Below are 22,500 nucleotides of genomic sequence, written 5' to 3'. Positions count from 1 at the left end.
ATAGTTTATAATTATTAACAATTGTCAAATACCCAATATTAATGGTCTTACATGATAGTTATAATCAAATGTATTATAACAATTGTCAAATACCCAATATTAATGGCTACATGTAGTTATAATCAATATTTAAAATTGTCAAATACTGTATTAATTCTACAATTATCAAATGTAATACAATTAAATATTAATGGTCTTACATGATAGTTATAATCAAACTGTATTATAACAATTGTCAAATACCCAATACTAATTGGTCTTACATGATAGTTATAATCAAACTGTATTATAACAATTGTCAAATACCCAATATTACAATGGTCTTACATGATAGTTATAATCAAACTGTATTATAACAATTGTCAAATACCCAATATTCAATGGTCTTACATGATAGTTATAATCAAATTGTATTATAACAATTGTCAAATACCCAATAATTAATGGTCTTACATGATAGTTATAATCAAACTGTATTATAACAATTGTCAAATACCAATACTTGACAATGGTCTTACATGATAGTTATAATCAAACTGTATTATAACAATTGTCAAATACCAATATTAATGGTCTTACATGATAGTTATAATCAAACTGTATTATAACAATTGTCAAATACCCAATACTGACAATGGTCTTACATGATAGTTATAATCAAATGTATTATAACAATTGTCAAATACCCATAATAATGGTCTTACATGATAGTTATAATCAAACTGTATTATAACAATTGTCAAATACCCAATACATGACAATGGTCTTACATGATAGTTATAATCAAATTGTATTATAAACAATTGTCAAATACCCAATATAAATGGTCTTACATGATAGTTATAATCAAACTGTATTATAACAATTGTCAAATACCCAATACATTAAAAGGTCTTACATGATAGTTATAATCAAATGTATTATAACAATTGTCAAATACCCCAATATCTAATGGTCTTACATGATAGTTATAATCAAACTGTATTATAACAATTGTCAAATACCCAATACTCAATGGTCTTACATGATAGTTATAATCAAACTGTATTATAACAATTGTCAATACCATACTCAATGTCTACATGATAGTTAATCAAATGTATTTACATTGTAATACATACGAATGGTCTTACATGATAGTATAATCAAACTGTATTATAACAATTGTCAAATACCCAAATATGCAATGGTCTTACATGATAGTTGTAATCAAATTGTATTATAACAATTGTCAAATACCCAATACAATTGACAATGGTCTTACATGATAGTTATAATCAAGCCCTATTTTTAAAATTATTTGTTTATTTTAAAGAAGAAAAACATTGATTGCTTCCCCAGACCCAAAGGAGCTTTACCTCAGCGGTGACCTTAAAGACACCAAAGATTCTACATCGTCTTCCTCTGACTCTGGCATCTCCAACCTCGATGACGTCGCCGACTTTGACCATGTCTCAGACATTCACCTGGTGAGTTGACGTCTTTCACCGACTTGCCAACCAAAAACAAAAAACAAAAATTCTAACAGCATTTTACAGACCTTCTTACTTGAAAATGTATCAATTCGTTGATTTTAGGCGTTAAAAGTATTTGTCATTTTAGTTAATATTTTTGATCAACAATTTTCCCTCACAAAATGATTAGATGACACTTCAAAATCCTTAAAATGATTCACTGTTGCATCAACTTTCATTTTCAATAAGTTTGAATGACTCAGGGATGGCCTTGAAGTTCTGAAAATGGAGCCAAAATTTTGTAATTGTTTGTTGTGGTTTTTTTATTTTGTTTGTTTCAGTGGTGATGATTTTCATCAGATCCGCTGAAATCCACGATTTTAAGAGTCAGAGTAGGAATTTCCTTTTTAAAAATGAATAATAACGTGGAGTTGAATGTAAGCTTCAATTTAATTACAAAAACAGATCAAATGAACGTTTCGGGTTTCCCCTTTATCAACAGAACAGGATGATTGAAACACCACAGATGAATGAGATGATGTGGTAGTGGCGTCATCTCATTCATCTGTGGTGTTTCAATCATCCTGTTTTGTTGATAAAGGGGAAACCCAAAACGTTCATTTGATCTGTTTTTGTAATTAAATTGAAGCTTACATTCAACTTCACGTTATTATTTATTTCTTCGAGCTTCGAGCAGCAACATTTACACTTTTTAAAAATGGCATTTTCCCCAAGCAACTTTTCTGGCTGTAAGAGAATTGATGTTTGGTGCAACAAACAGGTGCAGTTTCCCACTCTCCAAAAGACAACTAGACTATCAATGATAGTTTATTCCCACGAGTGCTCTAAAAGGGGAGGGGGGGGGGGGGAGTGCATTAAAATGAGGCTTACAATCCCTAGAGAAATCGCCTATGCAGATGATGTAGATTTTATTGGATCAACACCAGCAAATATAGACATCATACAAAATACCCTCATGAAATATAACCTCCAAGTCAATGCCAATAAAACCGAATTTACAACAATATCGAGGAACAAAGAGGAATGGAAAAGAACAAAGAAAGTCGGCTCACTAATTGGAGACACCGAGGATGTACAAAGAAGAAAAAGCTATCAAACGCCGCACTCAGTACACTCACCAATGTATGGATTAGAGGTGACAAAATAAAGAGAAAAACCAAACTGAAACTGTACCGTGCTCTTGTAAAACCGGTACTTCTGTATAACTGCGGCACTTGGGCGTTGACAAAATCCGAAGAAGAACATCTGGATGCCTTCCATCGCACACAGCTAAGAAGGGTACTGGACATCAAATACCCAAAAAATATCTCAAATGAATCACTCTATAAGATCACAAAAGAAAGACCAATCTCCCTTGACATTTTACAACAACGATGGCAACTTTTCGGTCACATACTACGCAGGGACAAAAACATACCAGCTAACCAAGCCATGTCGGGATATTTCCAAAAACACGGGAACCTTTTCAGAGGAAGACCGATCACAACACTCCCTGTGATCCTAAACAAAAACCTCACAACACTTGGACAAAGAATTAGTCTCATAACGGCAGGGGACCTTGAAAATCTGAGAACCCTAGCAGAGGACCGGCAATATTGGAGACACCTCACACAGGAAATACTGGAAACAGCCAAGGCGGCCCGATCTTTCGGTCGAGACGCGAAAGGCATCTAAGTCAAGTAAGTCAAGTTACAGACAATTATTCGTAATTGTCCTAAGGTTGCCAATTTTCCGTATATTTAAACCCTCAGTATATCTTCCAATCACCTGTTGAACTGAAAATAAGTAAGTACATAATGTCTTTTCACTGGAGTTTAACACTCGTAATACTCTTCAAGAGTCGTAACGTCACTTCCTTCCTTATGATACATGGTAACTTAGTAACACTGGCTCTAAACTATCGGAACAATGGCGGACGCCCGTATGAAATATTTCTCCGGCGAGCATAAAGGGTATCCAGAGGAAAAAAAACACATACATTTGATCATGTTTTGACTTTTACACATTCTGATCACAAGACATATGAAAAGTTCTAGCCAGCATGAAAAATAAAAAGTAATGATTTTCTTTGTTTAGAACCAAGATGGCCGCCATTTCCGGGCGGCGTGACATCAGACTATTGAATCGTATTGGGTTGGTCGATGTGTTTGCAGAAAAGTTCATTAAACTTTTTGCCTCCTGAGTTGGCAACCCTGTTGTCTTCCCATCAGCTCTGTTGTTTGTTTGTTCCTAAAATGTATGTATTTATAAATCAACGGACACCCTTTCCATTCCCCAGGATGCCGAATTCAAGGACTTGGACTTTTCTTTTGACATTGACTCAGTCATCAAGGAGGAGAACATCCTTGTGGACACGCCTTCCAGACTGGAGGATTACGTCTCTTCTCTTACCAAGGAGGACGTCCAGTCAGACAACTACTTTCAACATGGTTAGTTCTTCTTCTTCTTCTTCTCGTATGCCTTTATTCTACCTGAAGTCCCGTTTCGTCTATTTGAGTTCTTCAAGCGGGCCGAAAAGTTGGGGTTTTTTTATGTATAGAGGTTGCAGAAGGCCATATCTCTTCTCTAAGGGTTGTGTATTTTCTGCATCTCTGCAGTTTTCGCTCTGTATCCTTCTCCTCACCACATGAGCAGATTGGTGACTGTTATTTTCATGCTCTGTGCATATGCTTTTTATTAACCTGGGTAGTCAAAGATGCAGTCTCTGGACTTGGTGTTTACCTCCATTTCTCTAGTGTTAAACTGACAGTTGAGTTCGGTTGTAAATTTCATTTTCAAGAAAACTGAAGTTTGGAAATGTTTGAAATTTACATCAAACAATTATCTATATGAAATTTAGATTTTGTCAAGTTTTTTATTTTTTTATTGATATGAGCAAAAACTTTTTTTTTATTTTTTTTCTGTCAAATTTTGACATTTTTTACTTTAAAAAAATAAAATAGGCCAAATTTCATAATTTATAAATAATACATTTTTTTGACTGTATCATTTTTTAAAATGTGAGAATATGTGTATTTTGTATACGCAAGTGATATACATGTGACTATGCATAACTTATTGTGATAAATTGCTTTGAAAATAGGAAAAAATCCAAGATGGTCACTGTCTATGTCTGTTTTCATAGCAACCACCAATTTTTTGTCACAAACAATTGTCAATTTGTTAAAGACTGTCCAGTTATATTTTGCAATATTACAGAATTCTACCATCAAAATTTAGATATTTTAAAATTTCAAATTTATAGCTATTCTTCCTCTCTCATTGTTTGATTGTTACTCTTAAATCTTACCAGATAATTTTTTGTTTGGCACTGATGGCAACATCCTGGTCAAGTCAGAGCCACTCTCCCCATTATCATTATCAGCATCCTCCTCACCCTTCGCTGACGGCAACAGTGACCTGACTCTAATTGACAATGAGCTCTGCAATCTCCAAGAGCATCCCATCTCCCCCGATTTCTATACAGTCTACGACGAGGGATCCCGACTGGACTCAGACTCGTCTGTCATACTGTCTGGTGGCTTGGACCAAAATCAAATACAACAGCAACAGTTAATTCTGCAACAGCCAGGGTCTCAACAGATGGCACAGTCACAGCAACAACAACAGATGTCAGTTTCGCTCACGTCGCATACAACAACTTTACCATACTCTCCTCAACATCAACACAATTTCAAACACGGATGTATCATCCAACCTGAAAATACCAAAAGAAAGAGTTCAATATCAACACTTCCCCATCCGTATTCAGTTTTGCCTGCCACATCCTTATCACCGTCTGGTGCCTCGTCTCCCGTATCATCGCCGTGTTCACCAAATTCCTTTCCTGGTCAAGTGGTCATCTCATCAAAGTCCATCGCCACCATTGTCCCCGCACCAAATTTCACGCAACACCAAGCATCGTCATTATCATCATCAAATACGTCGTCATCATCACCCTCCACCACTCACAAAAACATCCTGGTTCTCCCACGACAGATAAAACAGGAAGTCATTCTGTCTCCATCATCGTCGTCGCCGTCGTCCCCTATATCACCGTCATCTTTATCGCCTCCCCTATTACCCCAGACATCATCAACATCCCCGTCAACCATCTCCATCATTCCAATGGGTGCTGCCTCATCAGCCAAGCCATCAGCTGCCATCAATCTCAATGTCATCCTCAACAGCAAGAAGAAGATCCAACCCAAGCCAGGCCTTGACAATGTTGGTGAGTAACTGTGGGTGGGGTTCCTGGCCTCCCATAGTGGGCAGGGAGGCACTTACTGTGTCTTCTATCCCCTTATATCTGTCTTCCAACTCACTCTCTGTCTTTGTCTTGGAATGAGATCACTTGGTTTTGTCCTGGCCCTGGCCGGATACTCTAGCAGAGAGGGAAACAGTCAAATGTATAGTTCGTTTTGGGAGATGATATTTTTTTCCTTGTAAATCATCTCTCTGTTATGCATTGTATTATGTTTTCTTTATGTTATATACGATTTGTAAAACATTTGAGTGTATTCCTCTTAGTGGGGACCCGTGCTTGTGTCTGGATGAGACTTTTTGTGATCTCAAACTAAGTACTTTGATAGTGTACTCTTGGAATCTACATCTGTTCCCTATTTGAACCAATTCCCCTTTATCTGCCTTATTCTTGGATGCTTTAATTGTAATTCTAGAACTTTGTACTATCCCATTTTCTTCCTTTTTACTGGCGCTGATATGACCTTAATGTGTTGCAAGTGCCGTAAAACCCTTAAAAACAAAAACAAAAAAACAAAACGTATTCTTACACACTCTCGTTCATTGTACGCATTTTGAAGAGGATCATAGGCATAATTATATTTCTATTATTTTGGCATTTTAACAGTCATACACTCATTTAGTGTACTTAAGCACTTTCAAGTTCATTATACTTTTATCTTCCATTGCCATATCAGATTAAATGTGGATTTTGGTAGTTGATACTATTTTTATATAGTTTATAAAGAGATTTATTCATTAATTGTCTCCTTCCCAGCCATTTTCAGGATTTTCCTTAAAACTTCAAACCCAACTAACACAAAAATAGGTTTTTTTATCACTCAAACACAATAGAAGTAAGTTCTTGCAATAAATAATTTCTTTAGTAAAACATGCTCTACAACACACTGTTCATTTTCTTTAAATTTTATTGTTTACAAAAGAAATTTGAATAAGAAAAATGTTGGTTGTATCTTAATACATGGGACGATTTTCCTATAGTTGGTAAGGAAAGGGTTAAACTAAGTAATGATATACATAATATTGCTAGTATGGTCTAATTGCCCATTATCAAATAGAGGTCTGGTTATAGTTTTTGAAGTATTGGACGCATTTTTCCCAAATCTTGACTCATTTCGGCTCTCCATTGTACACACATTTACATGGGTCAGGGTTGGCAGCACTGAGGACAGACATCCCTACTGTCATCACTGAGGACAGACATCCCTACTGTCATCACGGAGGACAGACATCCCCTACTGTCATCACTGAGGACAGACATCCCTACTGTCATCACTGAGGACAGACATCCCTACTGTCATCACTGAGGACAGACATCCCTACTGTCATCACTGAGGACAGACATCCCTACTGTCATCACTGAGGACAGACATCCCCTACTGTCATCACTGAGGACAGACATCCCTACTGTCATCACTGAGGACAGACATCCCTACTGTCATCACTGAGGACATACATCCCCTACTGTCATCACTGAGGACAGACATCCCTACTGTCATCACTGAGGACAGACATCCCTACTGTCATCACTGAGGACAGACATCCCTACTGTCATCACTGAGGACAGACATCCCTACTGTCATCACTGAGGACAGACATCCCTACTGTCATCACTGAGGACAGACATCCCAACTGTCATCACTGAGGACAGACATTCCTACTGTCATCACGTCATGTCTAATGTGATCTGAAGATAGCTTTTACTTTCTTCAACCCTTTCTTACTCCCTATAGGACACTCATCGCATTCACAATATAAACGTATATTTTGTTTTGTTCCTCTTTCTTTCTTTTTTTTCTTTTTTTTTTTTCTTTTTAAATATATTTTTATTTATTTGGTTTGTTTTGTTTGTTGTTTTTCTTTCAATCCCATCACATCAATGATTTTTCCATCCTCTGACAGCCAACCCCAGCCAGTGGATCAACTCCCACCAGGTGCCTTTGACTTCCCAGGCCATCCCAGTCGCCGCAGGGCCTGCCATCATCTCCACCACTGCCCAACCCCTTATGACAGCTGGCAACGCTGCCCTCACCTCCATCACCGATGTAAGAAAGAACGGGGGGGGGGGGAGGAATCTGATCAATTTTTAACCCTTTACAGGCATGCTTTGATTTTAGCTGAGCTGCCAACTTGAAATTTTAAAAAGTTCGTAGTTTCCATGAGAAAAACAAAGAAATGTCACCGTAAATAGCTCCAGAAATAAATAATTTGACCTCAGCTTGATCAGAAAATGTTCCAAAGTCCTAATTTTGGGGTCCTCCTACCCAAAGTCCTAAATATGGAGTCCTCCTACTCAAAGTCCTAATTGTTGTTGGAGACAAAACAAATTGTAATATTACGAATTTTTCAGGGCACTAGTCAGGTGTGATTTTACAGTGCTGATGGTTTTCCTGGGATCCGCGGAAATCCGCGATTTTTGGAGTCGAGAGGAGGAATTTCCTCCTTTTAAATTACATTTTCTCGAAACAATATGCTAGCAATGAGAGAGTTGATGTGTGGTGGAGCACACAGGTGCAGTTTCCCACTCTCCAGAAGTTAGCTAGAGTATCAATGATAGTCTATCATCTCAATTGCTCTAAAAGTGGGGTTTAGTGCAGTAAATATGGGGCTTAAAGGCAATCGTTCAACATTTTCCTACTTTTTCACTTTTTGTCACCATCAGCACTGATTTGAGTCAAACCCACATCTTCCTGTCCCCTTGATGAGATAGCAGTGGTGTCAACCTTTAGGAAAAAATGCTGTTTTTTTTTAAAATTTTATCTGGTCATTAGCACAGTTCAGTTGTTCCCTGCAAGACCATGTATTAGTAAGCATCTTTTGTTGTTGTAGCAGGGGACACAGCCAGGCTGTTAATTAAAAATAATAATGTGAAATGCGATATGGATCACCCATTTTGATGCATGCCACGTCTGAAAAATTTCATTTTTTGATGAATCAGTTATTATTATTATTATTATTATTATTATTATTATATTATATTATTATTATTATTATTATTATTATTATTATTATTATTATTATTATTATTATTATTATTATTATTATTATTATTATTATTATTATTATTATTATTATTTATTATTATTATTATATATTATTATATTATTATTATTATTATTACTATTATTATTGTTGTTATTATTATTACTATTATTATTATATATTATTATTATTATTATTATTATTATTATTATTATTATTATTATTATTACTATATTATTATTATTATTATTATTATTATTATTATTATTATTATTATTATTATTACTTTATTATTATTATTATTATATTATTACTACTATTATTATTATTATTATTATTATTATTATTCAGGGCTGAGAATCTTCCGCCTAAATGGTGGTTTATCTCCACCCATCACCATCACTATTCCGCCTTTTAAAAAGGCTCACCACAACCACTACATCAACATCCCTATCACCACTACTTTTACAACCACCACCTGTACTACAACAACCATCACATCATCATTCCTATCACCATTACTACTACAACCACCACCACATCATCATCCCCCACCACCACTACTACTACCTACAACCACCACCACATCATCATCCCTACCACCACCACCACTACAGCTACAACCACTACTACTACAACTACCATCACATCATCATCCCTACCACCACTACTACAACAACCACCACCACATCATCATTCCTACTACCAATACAAATACATCCTCCACCACCACATCATCCCAACTATCACTACTACAACGACTCCACATCATCCCTACCACAACTATGACAACCACCACCACACCATCATTCCCAACACCTCTACAGCTACAACCACCATATCATCATCCCTATCACGACCCTACTACAACCACCATCACATCATCATCCCTACCGCCATCTTTTCTTACTACTACTACAATATGTTGTAATTACACTCTCAACTTTTGGAATTCCTCCAAGTGGTGTCAGAAATTATTGCGAGACAGATTTTTGATTGCATCTCAGTAAATTTTTAATGAAATTCAAATTTCTACGTTATTGTCGCATAGATAGGTCTTGAACTCCATTTTTGTGACCAGTCATTCTCACCCCTGATCCATCACCATCTCTACCACAAATACCACCACTACGACAGCAACTATCACATCATCATCAGTAACACCATCTCCACAACCACATCATCACTGCCCTCATTGTAATCAGTACCACATCTAGTGCAAGCACCACTACATCATCTTCCTGGTGGGATCTTTTGACTTGCATGGATCAGAGTTGCTTTCTGCCTTTGTCTTGGCTTGATCCTTTTCCTGGCCGGATTCATTGGCACGGAGGGAAACAATAAAATGTATAGTCATTTTTGGGAGATGATATGTTTGTCTTCGTATATCATCTCTCTTTTGTGTGACGTTAGATTTGTTGTTCTACATTTTGTATTTCTCTCACAAGGATTCTGTGCTTGTGTCTTGGTGAGACTTTTAGGTGACCTCAAACTAACTACATTGATAGTTTGATGCTTGGAGTCCGTTTGTGAGCCCTATTTTAACCAGTCACTTTTTCTCTGGTGCTTTTGATGTTACTTAAATCTATATTTTTTTTTACAGCCCCATATATATTTTAAGTGCCGCTGAAATGACCTACAAACATATACGCGTGCACACACAACTCAATAAAGTTCACTCAGTTCTTAAGTCTCGTTAATTTTTCACTTTCATTTTTCTGTACTCATCACTACATTCACTTTGAGATCTCTCTCTCTTCTCTTCTCTCTCTCTCTCTCTCTCTCTCTCTCTCTCTCTCTCTCTCTCTCTCTCTCTCTTTCTCTCTTTTCTTTCTCTCTCTCTCTCTCTCTCTCTCTCTCTCTCTCTCTCTCTCTCTCTCTCTCTCTCTCTCTCGGGTGGGGATCCTGACCTCCCATAGCGGGCAGGGAGGTACATACTGTGTCTTCTATCCCCTTATATCTGTTTTCCAACAACATGCTTTCTGTCTTTGTCTTGGAATGAGATTACTTGGTTTTGTCCTGGCTCTGGCCGGAGTCCTAGCTGGGAGGGAAACAGTCAAATGCATAGTTATTGTTTTGGGAGATGATATTTTTTTCCTTGTAAATCATCTCTCTGTTATGTATTATTATGTTTATTTTGAATGTATAATGTAAGCATTTGAGTGTATTCCTCTTTGTTGGATTTTGTGCTTGTGTCTGGATGAGACTTGTAGGTGATTTCAAACTAAGTACATTGGTGGTATGCTCTTGGAATCTACATCTGATCCCTATTTGTTCTCAGTTCCCCTTTATCTTACTTTTTCTTGGGTGCTTTAATTGTAATTCTAAACTTTTTACTATCCCATTTTCTTCCTTTTTACTGGCGCTGATATAACCTAAATGTGTTGCAAGCGCCGTAAAACCCTTAAAACAAAAAAACAAAAACATCTCTCTCTTCTCTCTCACACACACACACACACACACAATTATTAAAGTACCACTACACCCAGTTCTTTAGCCTCGATAAGTTATCACTTGTCATCGTCATGTACTTAACAATGATACACACACACACACACACACACAAATCAGTGAAGTGCACTCAGTTCTTTAGCCTCGATAAGTTTTCACTTTTCATCTTCATGTACTAAACAATGATACACACACACACAGAGAGAGAGAGGATTCAATTAAAACGTTAATTTCCTGGCAATTGCCAACATGAAACATACGTTAAATTAATATTTCCGATTAACACACACACACACCTGGGTGGGGTTTCTAACCTTCCATATGTCTTCTATCCCCTTATATCTGTTTTCCAACATACTTTCTGTCTTTGTCTTGGAATGAGATTACTTGGTTTTGTCCTGGCCCTGGCCGGAGTCCTAGCTGGGAGGGAAACAGTCAAATGCATAGTTATTGTTTTGGGAGATGATATTTTTTTCCTTGTAAATCATCTCTCTGTTATGTATTATTATGTTTATTTTGAATGTATAATGTAAGCATTTGAGTGTATTCCTCTTTGTTGGATTTTGTGCTTGTGTCTGGATGAGACTTGTAGGTGATTTCAAACTAAGTACATTGGTGGTATGCTCTTGGAATCTACATCTGATCCCTATTTGTTCTCAGTTCCCCTTTATCTTACTTTTTCTTGGGTGCTTTAATTGTAATTCTATAACTTTTTACTATCCCATTTTCTTCCTTTTTACTGGCGCTGATATAACCTAAATGTGTTGCAAGCGCCGTAAAACCCTTAAAAACAAAAAAACAAAAACATCTCTCTCTCTCACACACACACACACACACACACACATTATTAAAGTACCACTACACCCAGTTCTTTAGCCTCGATAAGTTATCACTTGTCATCGTCATGTACTTAACAATGATACACACACACACACACACACACAAATCAGTGAAGTGCACTCAGTTCTTTAGCCTCGATAAGTTTTCACTTTTCATCTTCATGTACTAAACAATGATACACACACACACAGAGAGAGAGAGAGAGAGAGAGAGAGAGAGAGAGAGAGAGAGAGAGAGAGAGAGGATTCAATTAAAACGTTAATTTCCTGGCAATTGCCAACATGAAACATACGTTAAATTAATATTTCCGATTAACACACACACACACCTGGGTGGGGTTTCTAACCTTCCATATGTCTTCTATCCCCTTATATCTGTTTTCCAACATACTTTCTGTCTTTGTCTTGGAATGAGATTACTTGGTTTTGTCCTGGCCCTGGCCAGAGTCCTAACTGGAAGGGAAACAGTCAAATGCACAGTTATTGTTTTGGGAGATGATATTTTTTTTCCTTGTAAATCATCTCTCTGTTATGTATTATTATATTTGTTATTTTGAATGTATTATGTAAGCATTTGAGTGTATTCCTCTTTGTGCCCGGATGAGACTTATAGGTGATCTCAAACTAAGTACATTGGTGGTAAGCTCTTGGAATCTACATCTGATCCCTATTTGTTCCCAGTTCCCCTTTGTCTTACTTTCTTTTGGGTACTTTTTAATTGTAATTCTAGAACTTTTTACTGTCCCATTTTCTTCCTTTTTACTGGCGCTGATATAACCTAAATGTGTTGCAAGCGCCGTAAACCCTTGAAAACAAACAAATAAAACACACACACACAAACACACACTATCATTCCTTCTGTCAGACAAACCTAAAGCTATAAAGTGGATCATATCCTTTTCACATCAGCCATCATTCTCTCTTTTCACGTTCAAGTACACACCTTATCACCACCACTATCATCATCATCATCATCATCACTGCCACTACTACTACAACCACCACCATCGCCACACCATCATTTCATGAAGCACCATCATTACTACAACCACCTCCACCACATCATCATCATCACCATCATTGCCACCACCACCACTACTACATCATCATCATAACACTATCACCATTAAAACAACAATCACTACCACATCCTTACCACCACTGCTACAACCTCCTCCAACACAACAATATCACCACCACAACCACATACATTATCATCACTGCCACCACTACAACAGCCACCATCATATCATTATTACCACCACACCTACCATTCATCTTAATATTTTATACGTCATAAATTGGTTTTTGAACTTTACTTGATTTGAAACAAGGGGTATTAGGATGATTATAGATCTCAATAGATTATATTTTGTTTGCAGAAATTCCTGTTTAAGCATTGAAATTGTTCTGAATTGTTTCTGAAATTTATGTGAGCCAAATTTTAAGTTGGCGTCTCTGGTTAACTTGAAACAATGGGATGTGGGCATTAGTGAATCTGTGAATACGGGAGATGTATGTGGCGACTACCACTACTACTACTACCATCATCACATCATCATCCTTACCACAACTACTGCAACCACCACCACATCATTATTCCTACCACTACCATCAGTACAACCACCATGTTATAATTACACTTTCAGTTTTTGAAATTCCTCCGAGTGATGTCAGAAATTGCTGGGAGACACATTTTGGATTGCATCACAATAAATTTTGATGAAATTTAAATTTATAGGTTATTTTTGCATGGATGGTTCTTGATCTAAGCGCTGAAAAATGTCCTCCTTTTTAGTAACCCGTCATTCTCACCCCTGATTATTATTATTATTATTATTTTATTATTATTATTATTATTATTATTATTATTATTATTATTATTATTATTATTATTATTATTATTATTATTATTATTATTATTATTATTATTATTATTATTATTATTATTATTATTATTATTATTATTATTATTATTATTATATTTTATTATTATTATTTATTATTATTATTATTATTATTATTATTATTATTATTATTATTATTATTATTATTATTATTATTATTATTATTATTATTATTATTATTATTATTATTATTATTATTATTATATTATTATCATTATTATATTATTATTATTATTATTATTATTATTATTATTATTATTATTATTATTATTATATTATATATATTATTATTATTATTATTATTATTATTATATTATTATTATTATTATTATTATTATTATTATTATTATTATTATTATTATTATTATTATTATTATTATTATTTATTATTATTATTATTATTATTATTATTATTATTATTTTATTATAAATTGGTCATTGGTCATCGGCCAACCCCACGCCCGCTCCCCTACGACCTCGATCCTCGCTTCAATTTATCAACACTCGTCCCCATCCAATCTAATCACTTCAATGAGTAATCCTCACCGTTCCTTGTCAAATGTCAACACTGTCCGTGACAGTCAGTATGAAATTAACGACCACCATGACAACAACTCGCAGCAACAGCACTGTCTTGAGCAACAACAACAACAACAACAACAACAACAACAACCTGCACGTAGTGATCATACCAGTTTAAAAATTGGATTACTAAATGTTAGATCGTGTCGTAATAAAACTCAAGACATAATCGACATTATTGAAGATCATAAAATTAATATTTTTGTCATCTTGGAAACATGGCTTAATCATTCATATGATGATCCAATTATGAAAGCAATTACACCCGAAGGCTTTTGTATTAAATCATTTCCACGCATTGGGAGGAAAGGAGGTGGTATTGCAATTATTTACAACTTGTCACTCTTTGACAAGATATCATTTCACCATGATAATTTTAGAAGTTTTGAATACGCTGGATTTGCCATTCATGAAAATAATTTTAAAAAGTCGTTTCACTGTGTCTACCACCCACCACCAAGCCAACAAAACAAAATATCAACAATTGATTTTTTATCTGAGTTCGGAGAATTTATGTAAATCAATCCATTAACAAAAAGCATAATATTTTTATGGGTGATTTTAACATTGATTATTTCGGAAACAAAAATGAATCGAAAGTATTTCGGGAGATTATTGACACAAACAACTATATTCAATTGTAAGCGGTCCTACAAACAACCATGGCCACACAATAGATCATGTCATTACAGACATTGAACATTCTCTCTCTTCATCTGTCTCAAATATTGATAAATTAATCTCTGACCATCATTTAATTGTGTTTTGCGTTTTATTTCCAATGAAGCACGAAGTAAAAAAGATGATAACATCTCGTAATTTGAAGAATATAAACATGAACATTTTTAAACAAGACCTTGACCATAACGTTAAAAATAAACATGATGCGAATGGTCTCCACGAGTCAATTGTTGGTACGGTGGACAAGCATGCTCCCTTAACAACTAGAGCAGTAAAAGTGAGACGTCACACCCTGGTATAATACCGAAATAAAATTGAATGGATTAGCCAGGAGGCGGGCAGAAAGAAAATGGCTCAAGTCCAGAGATGCTGTCGATAAGAAGCGATACATCGCGGCTAGAAATGATGCAAAAGCCGTCAATTTCAGGGCCAAAAAGAAATTCTATGAAGAAAGCCTCAAAAACGTGGGACGTTCGAGACAATTCTTTGCCTTGACCAAGGAACTGCTGGGACAACAGACGCAACCAGCTCTCCCATCTTTAATCGATCGTGCAGATCTACCAACTCGCTTTGGTCAATATTTTAAAGAAAAAACGGATACCATCAGGAAGGAACTCTCGTCTGAATCGATCCCTACAACATTTGACAAGTTTCATGGTGATTCGTTAACACATTTTTCAAAGATTACTGAAGCTGACTTATGTGATTGCATTATGTCGTCTCCAACTAAAAGTTGTGATTTAGACCCCTTAAATACTGCCATTTTAAAAAAATGCATTGATGTAATTTTAACACCATTTACATGTATTGTTAATAATTCGTTGCAGTCAGGTGCTGTACCAGACATTTACAAAGTTGCTCATGTCAAACCCCTTTTGAAAAAACCTGATCTCGATAAAGAGAACTTAAAAAACTATCGCCCTGTCTCTAATCTTCCTTTTCTCTCTAAGATCTTAGAAAAGCTTGTTTTGAAACAATTACTGTCTCATCTTAAAAATAATTGTCTTGAAGAAAAATTTCAGTCTGCTTATAGGCAACATCATTCGACGGAAACCGCACTTGTTAGGGTTGTTAATGATCTCCTCTCTGTTATAGACAATGGTTCATGTTCTTTGCTGAATTTGCTTGACCTATCGTCTGCTTTTGATACTATTGATCACAATCTTCTTCTCAAACGTCTTGAAATTACTTATGGCGTGTCTGGTGCAGAGCTTGATTGGTTTAGGTCATATTTGTTTAATCGTAAACAGATTATTACGGTGGATGAATATAGATCGGAGGAAATCTTTCTTGATTGTGGGGTTCCCCAGGGTTCAGTACTTGGACCCGTTCTTTTTGTTTTGTAGTTGGCCCTCTGTCTAAAATCATCAGAAGTTTTGGTCTGTCTTACCATCAATACGCTGATGATACGCAATTGTACTGCGTTTCCAATATGAGAAATTTACAAGAAGTATCAGCCAATAGTAAAAATTGTATCCAAAGTGTTAAGAAATGGATGAATGAGAACAGACTGAAACTGAATGATGATAAGACGGAGGTGCTGTATGTGGGGAACAGGAAGTGGAAAAGTGAAACAGATTTGAAGTTGGGGGATGCCTCTATTCAAATTGTTGACAAAGTGAAAAACCTTGGCACATTCTTAGACTCTGGACTGTCGATGGAGCATCAGGTTAATAATTTGGTTAGATCTCTCTTTTTCCAACTAAAAAAGATTGCTTCCATTAGACGGTTCATATCTGAGGATGTGACCAAGCACCTGGTTGTGTCCCTCGTACTATCGAAATTGGATTATTGTAATGCTCTGTTGTTTGGCGTTTCGCAATACAATCTGAAACGTCTTCAGATTGTCCAAAACAGCGCTGCCAGACTAGTATTTATGAAGCGTAGGTGCGACTCTGCCGAACCTCTACTTCATGACCTGCATTGGCTGCCTGTTGAGAAAAGAATTAAATTCAAAGCTTGTGTTTTAGTGTATCGTTGTCTTGAAGGTACTGCCCCTTCCTACCTTTCAGAACTAATTGAAAGATATTCAAAACCCCGCCCCTTACGTTCGGCCAGTGATTCCACAAAACTAGTTGTCCCTCGAATTCGGAAAAATGCTGGAATGAGATCCTTTTCTCATTTCGGACCCTCTATTTGGAACGCCTTACCGCAGAGCATTCGTGAAAAAGAATCTTTGTCTATTTTTAAACGTTCGCTTAAAACATATTTGTTTCGATTTTAGTAGATGGTATGAGAAGCAAGATAGGTTTGGTTTGTGTTGTGTGTTGTGTTGTGTGTGTGTATGTGTGTGTGTGTGTGTGTGCTTGTGTGTGTGAATGAGTATGTTTCAGCCAAAGTAATTTGTAATTTAAGCGCTTAGAGTCTGGTGTCTCGGAGTTATAGCGCTATATAAGTTTTCAGCATTATTATTATTATTATTATTATCATTATTATTATTATCATTATCATTATCATTATTATTATTATCATTATTATTATTATTATTATTATTATTATTATTATTATTATTATTATATTATTATTATTATTATTATTATTATTATTATTATCATTATCATTATTATTATTATTATTATTATTATCATTATTATTCACGTCTTGTTCGTCCTTTCAGTGCAAGTCCATGAAAAGAGCCCAGAGAATCATCAAGAACAGGGAGTCGGCCAGTTTGTCTAGGAAGAGGAAAAAAGAGGTAATCTTTACAACAAGAAATAAATGTGTGATAATTAAAAAATTTATAGGGAATGAGATTAGCGGAAGAGTAGCGTCCATTGATTGGACGTCACCTTACAGAGAGAATGTCAATTTGGTTTTGAAGTGTCTCAAGCCGCTTTCTCCGGAAGCGAGGACGAGAGACGCATGCGCACAACCAACATGACATTCTCTCTCGAATAACTTTTCCGCTGGTGACGTCCAATCAAGGGACGCTACTCTTCCGCTAATCTCATTCCCTATATTGGTGCTATGTATGCTTTTAGCCAAAATACTCACAACATCCGCCAGCCAGATATAACATACCAGCACACAAAACTGTAACTTTAAACATTTATAGTCTGTTTGAAAGAATTTAGTGAGAACTATACTAGTAAAAATGGCTGGCTGAAAACAGTAAAGAGTGGAGTGACGTCAGTCTCATTTCTTCTACACAGATGGTGACATTCATATATCATATTATATCTGAAAAGACTTTAGAAAATACCAAGAAAAAAAATACAATAAATGGAAATAGCATGGCACTGTCAAAATCTCATCCAGGTGAGATTCATATCATATTTCTATTTTAATGCCTTTCAGTTTGTTGTGTCACATGACACAGAAAAATAAAGTTATGTTACTATTTTTGAATTGTCACATTTTGCAAAATTTCACTGTTGAAGCAGTGCATCATCATCATTATCCCCATACTAATCATGATCATCACCACCATCATCATCTTTTTCCCCATACTAATCACGATCATCATCATCACCACCATCATCATCTTTTTCCCCATACTAATCACGATCATCATCACCACCATCATCATCTTTTTCCCCCATACTAATCACGATCATCATCACCACCATCATCATCTTTTCCCCCATACTAATCACGATCATCATCATCACCACCATCATCATCATTTTCCCCATACTAATCACGATCATCATCACCACCATCATCATCTTTTTCCCCATACTAATCACGATCATCATCACCACCATCATCATCTTTTTCCCCATACTAATCACGATCATCATCACCACCATCATCATCTTTTTCCCCCATACTAATCACGATCATCATCACCACCATCATCATCTTTTCCCCCCATACTAATCACGATCATCATCACCACCACCATCATCTTGATGATTATTTGTTTTGTTATTATCTATTCATGTTTGCCTCTCTACTGTGAAGTACGGTTTGTTTCTACGTGATTGATGAATAATATTCAGGATTCAATTCGTGCATGTGTGGTTGTGCACAATTGACACTTGAATATAACTCATCAATAGCCTACGTGATTACCAGTCAGACGGTCTGAGGTTCGATCCCCAGTCGAGGTCGACTGATTTTTTGGGATGTTTTTTTTTTTTTCTTGTATATTTCTTTCTTCCTTTGTCTGGCATCTTTCATACACACTTGTTCAGATCTTTATCTTACACCGGTGCCTGCTCCTGAATTTCTTAATTTGATATTGCCATGGGTGCAAGAGTCCCGGCTACAGCCGGCATGCCGGCCGATTGGATTACCGAAAAAAACGTCGCCGGCTTTTTGCGATTTGAATAGGACTGTGATAGGACACTTATTTAATTTTCTAGTTTATTTTTGTATATTTTAAAATTGTGCAACTTGTGACAAGAAACTTAACAAATTACTGCATTACAACCTTTGGATTAAACATACAACAATTGTGGACTACTATTATGAAGACTAGATGCTGAGAACAAGACTTCAAATGACGAGGAAAGTCTGTGAATCTTGCAGGCTTTTTCAGATTATATGTCTGGTCATAAGTAGACTTGCAGGCTTTTAGAGGTCCAGTTGCTGGCACCCATGTATTTCCTGATTGGTGTTGGGCTGTCCGTCCACCCTTGACCATTCCGTTATATCGTCCATTCAGTTTATGATACAGTATTAGACAAATGAGATGGAAAAATAGATTGGGGAAGTTTAGAAATCAACCTCTTGATTTGATTGGATATCAACCCTCAGACCTTCTGCTGGGTGGGGATCCTGACCTCCCATAGTGGGAAGGGAGGTACATGCTGTGTCTTCTATCCCCCCATACCCGTTTTCCAATTGTTTCCTGTCATTGTCTTGGAATGAGATTACTTGGTTTTGTCCTGGCCCTGGCCGGAGTTCCTTGGCTGGGAGGGAAACAGTTGAATGTATAGTTATAGTTTTGGAAGATGATATTTTTTTCCTTGTAAATCATCTCTCTGTTATGCATTGTATTATGTTTAGTTAACATATTAGATTATATTATATGATTTGAAAACATTTGAGTGTATTCCTCTTAGTTGGGACCTTTGCTTGTGTCTGGATGAGACTTTTAGGTGATCTCAAACTAAGTACTTTGACGATGTGCTCTTGGAATCTACATCTGTTCCCTATTTGAACCAATTCCCCTTTGTCTCACCTTTTCTTTTGTGCTTTAATTGTAATTCTAGAACTTTTTACTATCCCATTTTCTTCCTTTTTACTGGCGCTGATATGACCTTAATGTGTTGCAAGCGCCGTAAAACCCTTAAAAACATAAAACATCAGACCTTCTGATTGGCTGTTCTAGGTATTGACATTGCATCTGAAAACTTGACGCAAACCTGCCTAGTACTACGAAATACGAATTTTTGTCTCCAGCTACAGAACGGCATTCTCCTCTTTGACTCAATAAATCTTGAAAAGAAAAGTTTAGTTCCTCAGAACTTATAGTCAGGACTTTGGAGCATTTTTGGATCATTCTGAAGGCAAATTATTTATTTCTAAAGCTATTTAAAGTATTACAGCACTTAGAGTCTGGTGTCTCAGAGTTATAGCGCTAGATAAGTTCTCAGCATTATTATTTTTAAGCATTATTATTAAAGTGGATTTTTCTTTGTTCCCCTTGGAAACGACGAATTGTTGACATTTCCAGCAGGCAGTTTTGCTGATGTATGTTTTGTCACTGGTGGTCGGTACAATATTGGTTTTCATGTTTCCCTACAGTATCTGAGTTCCCTCGAGGAAAGACTTCAACTGTGCACTGATGAGAATCGTCGTCTTCAGCAGGAAAACCAGGAACTAAAGCAGCAATTGGAGTCTTTACTCACCGTGGTATGTCACATGTCGTTACAATTTTCATTTATTAATAACTCGTACTAAATTCCCCCGCCCCCCACCCCCCCCCCCTATTACATAACATCGTTCCCCACCCCCCACCACCACCACCACCCTGCCTTTAAAATATAATCGTTAGATAAATGAATAAGCCATAAACTTAATCTGTACCTTCTTGGTCATTTATTTAGAGATGTTAAAAGATCAATTAAACCATTGTGCGACTATGTAGTCATGTGATGAAGGTCGCAGAAGGTCCTGGGTTTGAGCCTAGCTCGGCGCATAGTTGAGTCCTTGGAAAAGGCTCTTTACTCACATTCTCTCATGTACTCAGGTGTAAAATGAATACCTGACCGTTAACAGCCTTGTTTCTGTCAGAAAAGAATTGTTATATCGCCTCTCATTCGACTCGCTAAGTTTTGCTGTTGATCAGGGACCCTTTGTAAAGCGCTTTGAGCACATTTAGCGGACATTGCACTATATAAAAGCTCAATTATAAATTTCATTAACTCAGCTCTTTCAACCACCAACACTCGCGTCGTGTTTTGCATGCAGTATCTCATTATACTGTTAAGTCTTAACGTTCTCAAATAAGTATAGCATCATGGTGTATCCTTGTCCCTCTATACCCAGAACATCCAGCTGAAGAACCCCAGTGGTCTGAGTCCTGCCAAGAAAGTCTGCCTTATGTGTTTTGCCTTGTTCCTGGCCATCAACATCTCAGGATTCAGGTAGATATTATTATTATCCAAGTATTACTAAACCATTTGTTTTGGTTGAAAACGGGGGGGGGGTTATGTCTGACAACAAATAGCTAAAAGAGGGCCGGGGGGAGGGGGGATTTTTGTTTGTTTGTTTGTTTTGTTTTTTTTCTGCAAAGGATTTTCCTCTGGAAATATGTTTAAAAATTAATTTTTTTTTAATTTTAAATATATCAAATTAAGAAATTAAGGTCTGAGGTTCAAACCCCAGTCAAGGTCGACTGATTTTTTTGGGATGTTTTTTTTTTTTTTTCTTGTAATTTTCTTTCTTGCTTTGTCTGGCACCTTTCGTATACACTTGTTCAGTTCTTTAGTTTAAATATATAGTTGTATAGTTTCTGTAGGGAGAAGAAGGGGCCTGGATGGTTGTTGACATTTTGTTTCATCTTTAACCAAGAAGTTTAGTCCCCTTTTGCTTTCTATTTGGGCCGCCGCACATTGCAGCAGATTCTTGGGTCGTCTCAGTCTTTTTACTCTAAATGATGGTAAGCCAAATTTCTCCAGGGATGAGCAAGGGGCATCTTATTTTAAGTCGTCCTCCAGAGTCATAAAGCCCTTGGAGACAGAGTTTATTTCAGTTTCTTTAGCGTGAAATGGACAATAGCACTGGCTTGCTACCCTTTGGATAGGATGCTAGTCAATTGTAAAGCAGTGCTAATGGTTTTCCTCCAGATCTAATAGACCCAGCTACCCAATCACTGCTAGGTAGACAAGGAAGAGGGGGGGAGGGGGGGGGGGGGGTCAGAAAAAATATTTCAACTTCACCCGGAAT

The 22,500-nt window shown here is 36.3% G+C and overlaps 1 protein-coding gene across 2 annotated transcripts in view; it reads left to right on the top strand.

The window, feature by feature from the left end:
- Positions 1-22,500, top strand: part of LOC144979493 (uncharacterized) — a 63,879-nt gene that overhangs the window by 36,875 nt on the left and 4,504 nt on the right. For both annotated transcript variants that reach the window (XM_078926174.1, XM_078926173.1), the window contains exons 2-8: positions 1,342-1,469; positions 3,754-3,904; positions 4,768-5,685; positions 7,620-7,762; positions 17,777-17,854; positions 20,857-20,964; positions 21,601-21,698. In XM_078926174.1, the coding sequence (XP_078782300.1) occupies positions 1,342-1,469; positions 3,754-3,904; positions 4,768-5,685; positions 7,620-7,762; positions 17,777-17,854; positions 20,857-20,964; positions 21,601-21,698 (1,624 nt within the window). The remainder of the gene's footprint in view (positions 1-1,341; positions 1,470-3,753; positions 3,905-4,767; positions 5,686-7,619; positions 7,763-17,776; positions 17,855-20,856; positions 20,965-21,600; positions 21,699-22,500) is intronic.

Source organism: Berghia stephanieae, chromosome 9, assembly GCF_034508935.2.
Source record: "Berghia stephanieae isolate SIO BIC M18660-M18661 chromosome 9, UCSD_Bste_1.3, whole genome shotgun sequence".
Classification (NCBI taxonomy): Eukaryota; Metazoa; Mollusca; class Gastropoda; order Nudibranchia; family Aeolidiidae; genus Berghia; species Berghia stephanieae.
Note: the sequence above shows the minus strand (reverse complement) of the source record. Positions and strands in the feature narration are given on the sequence as shown.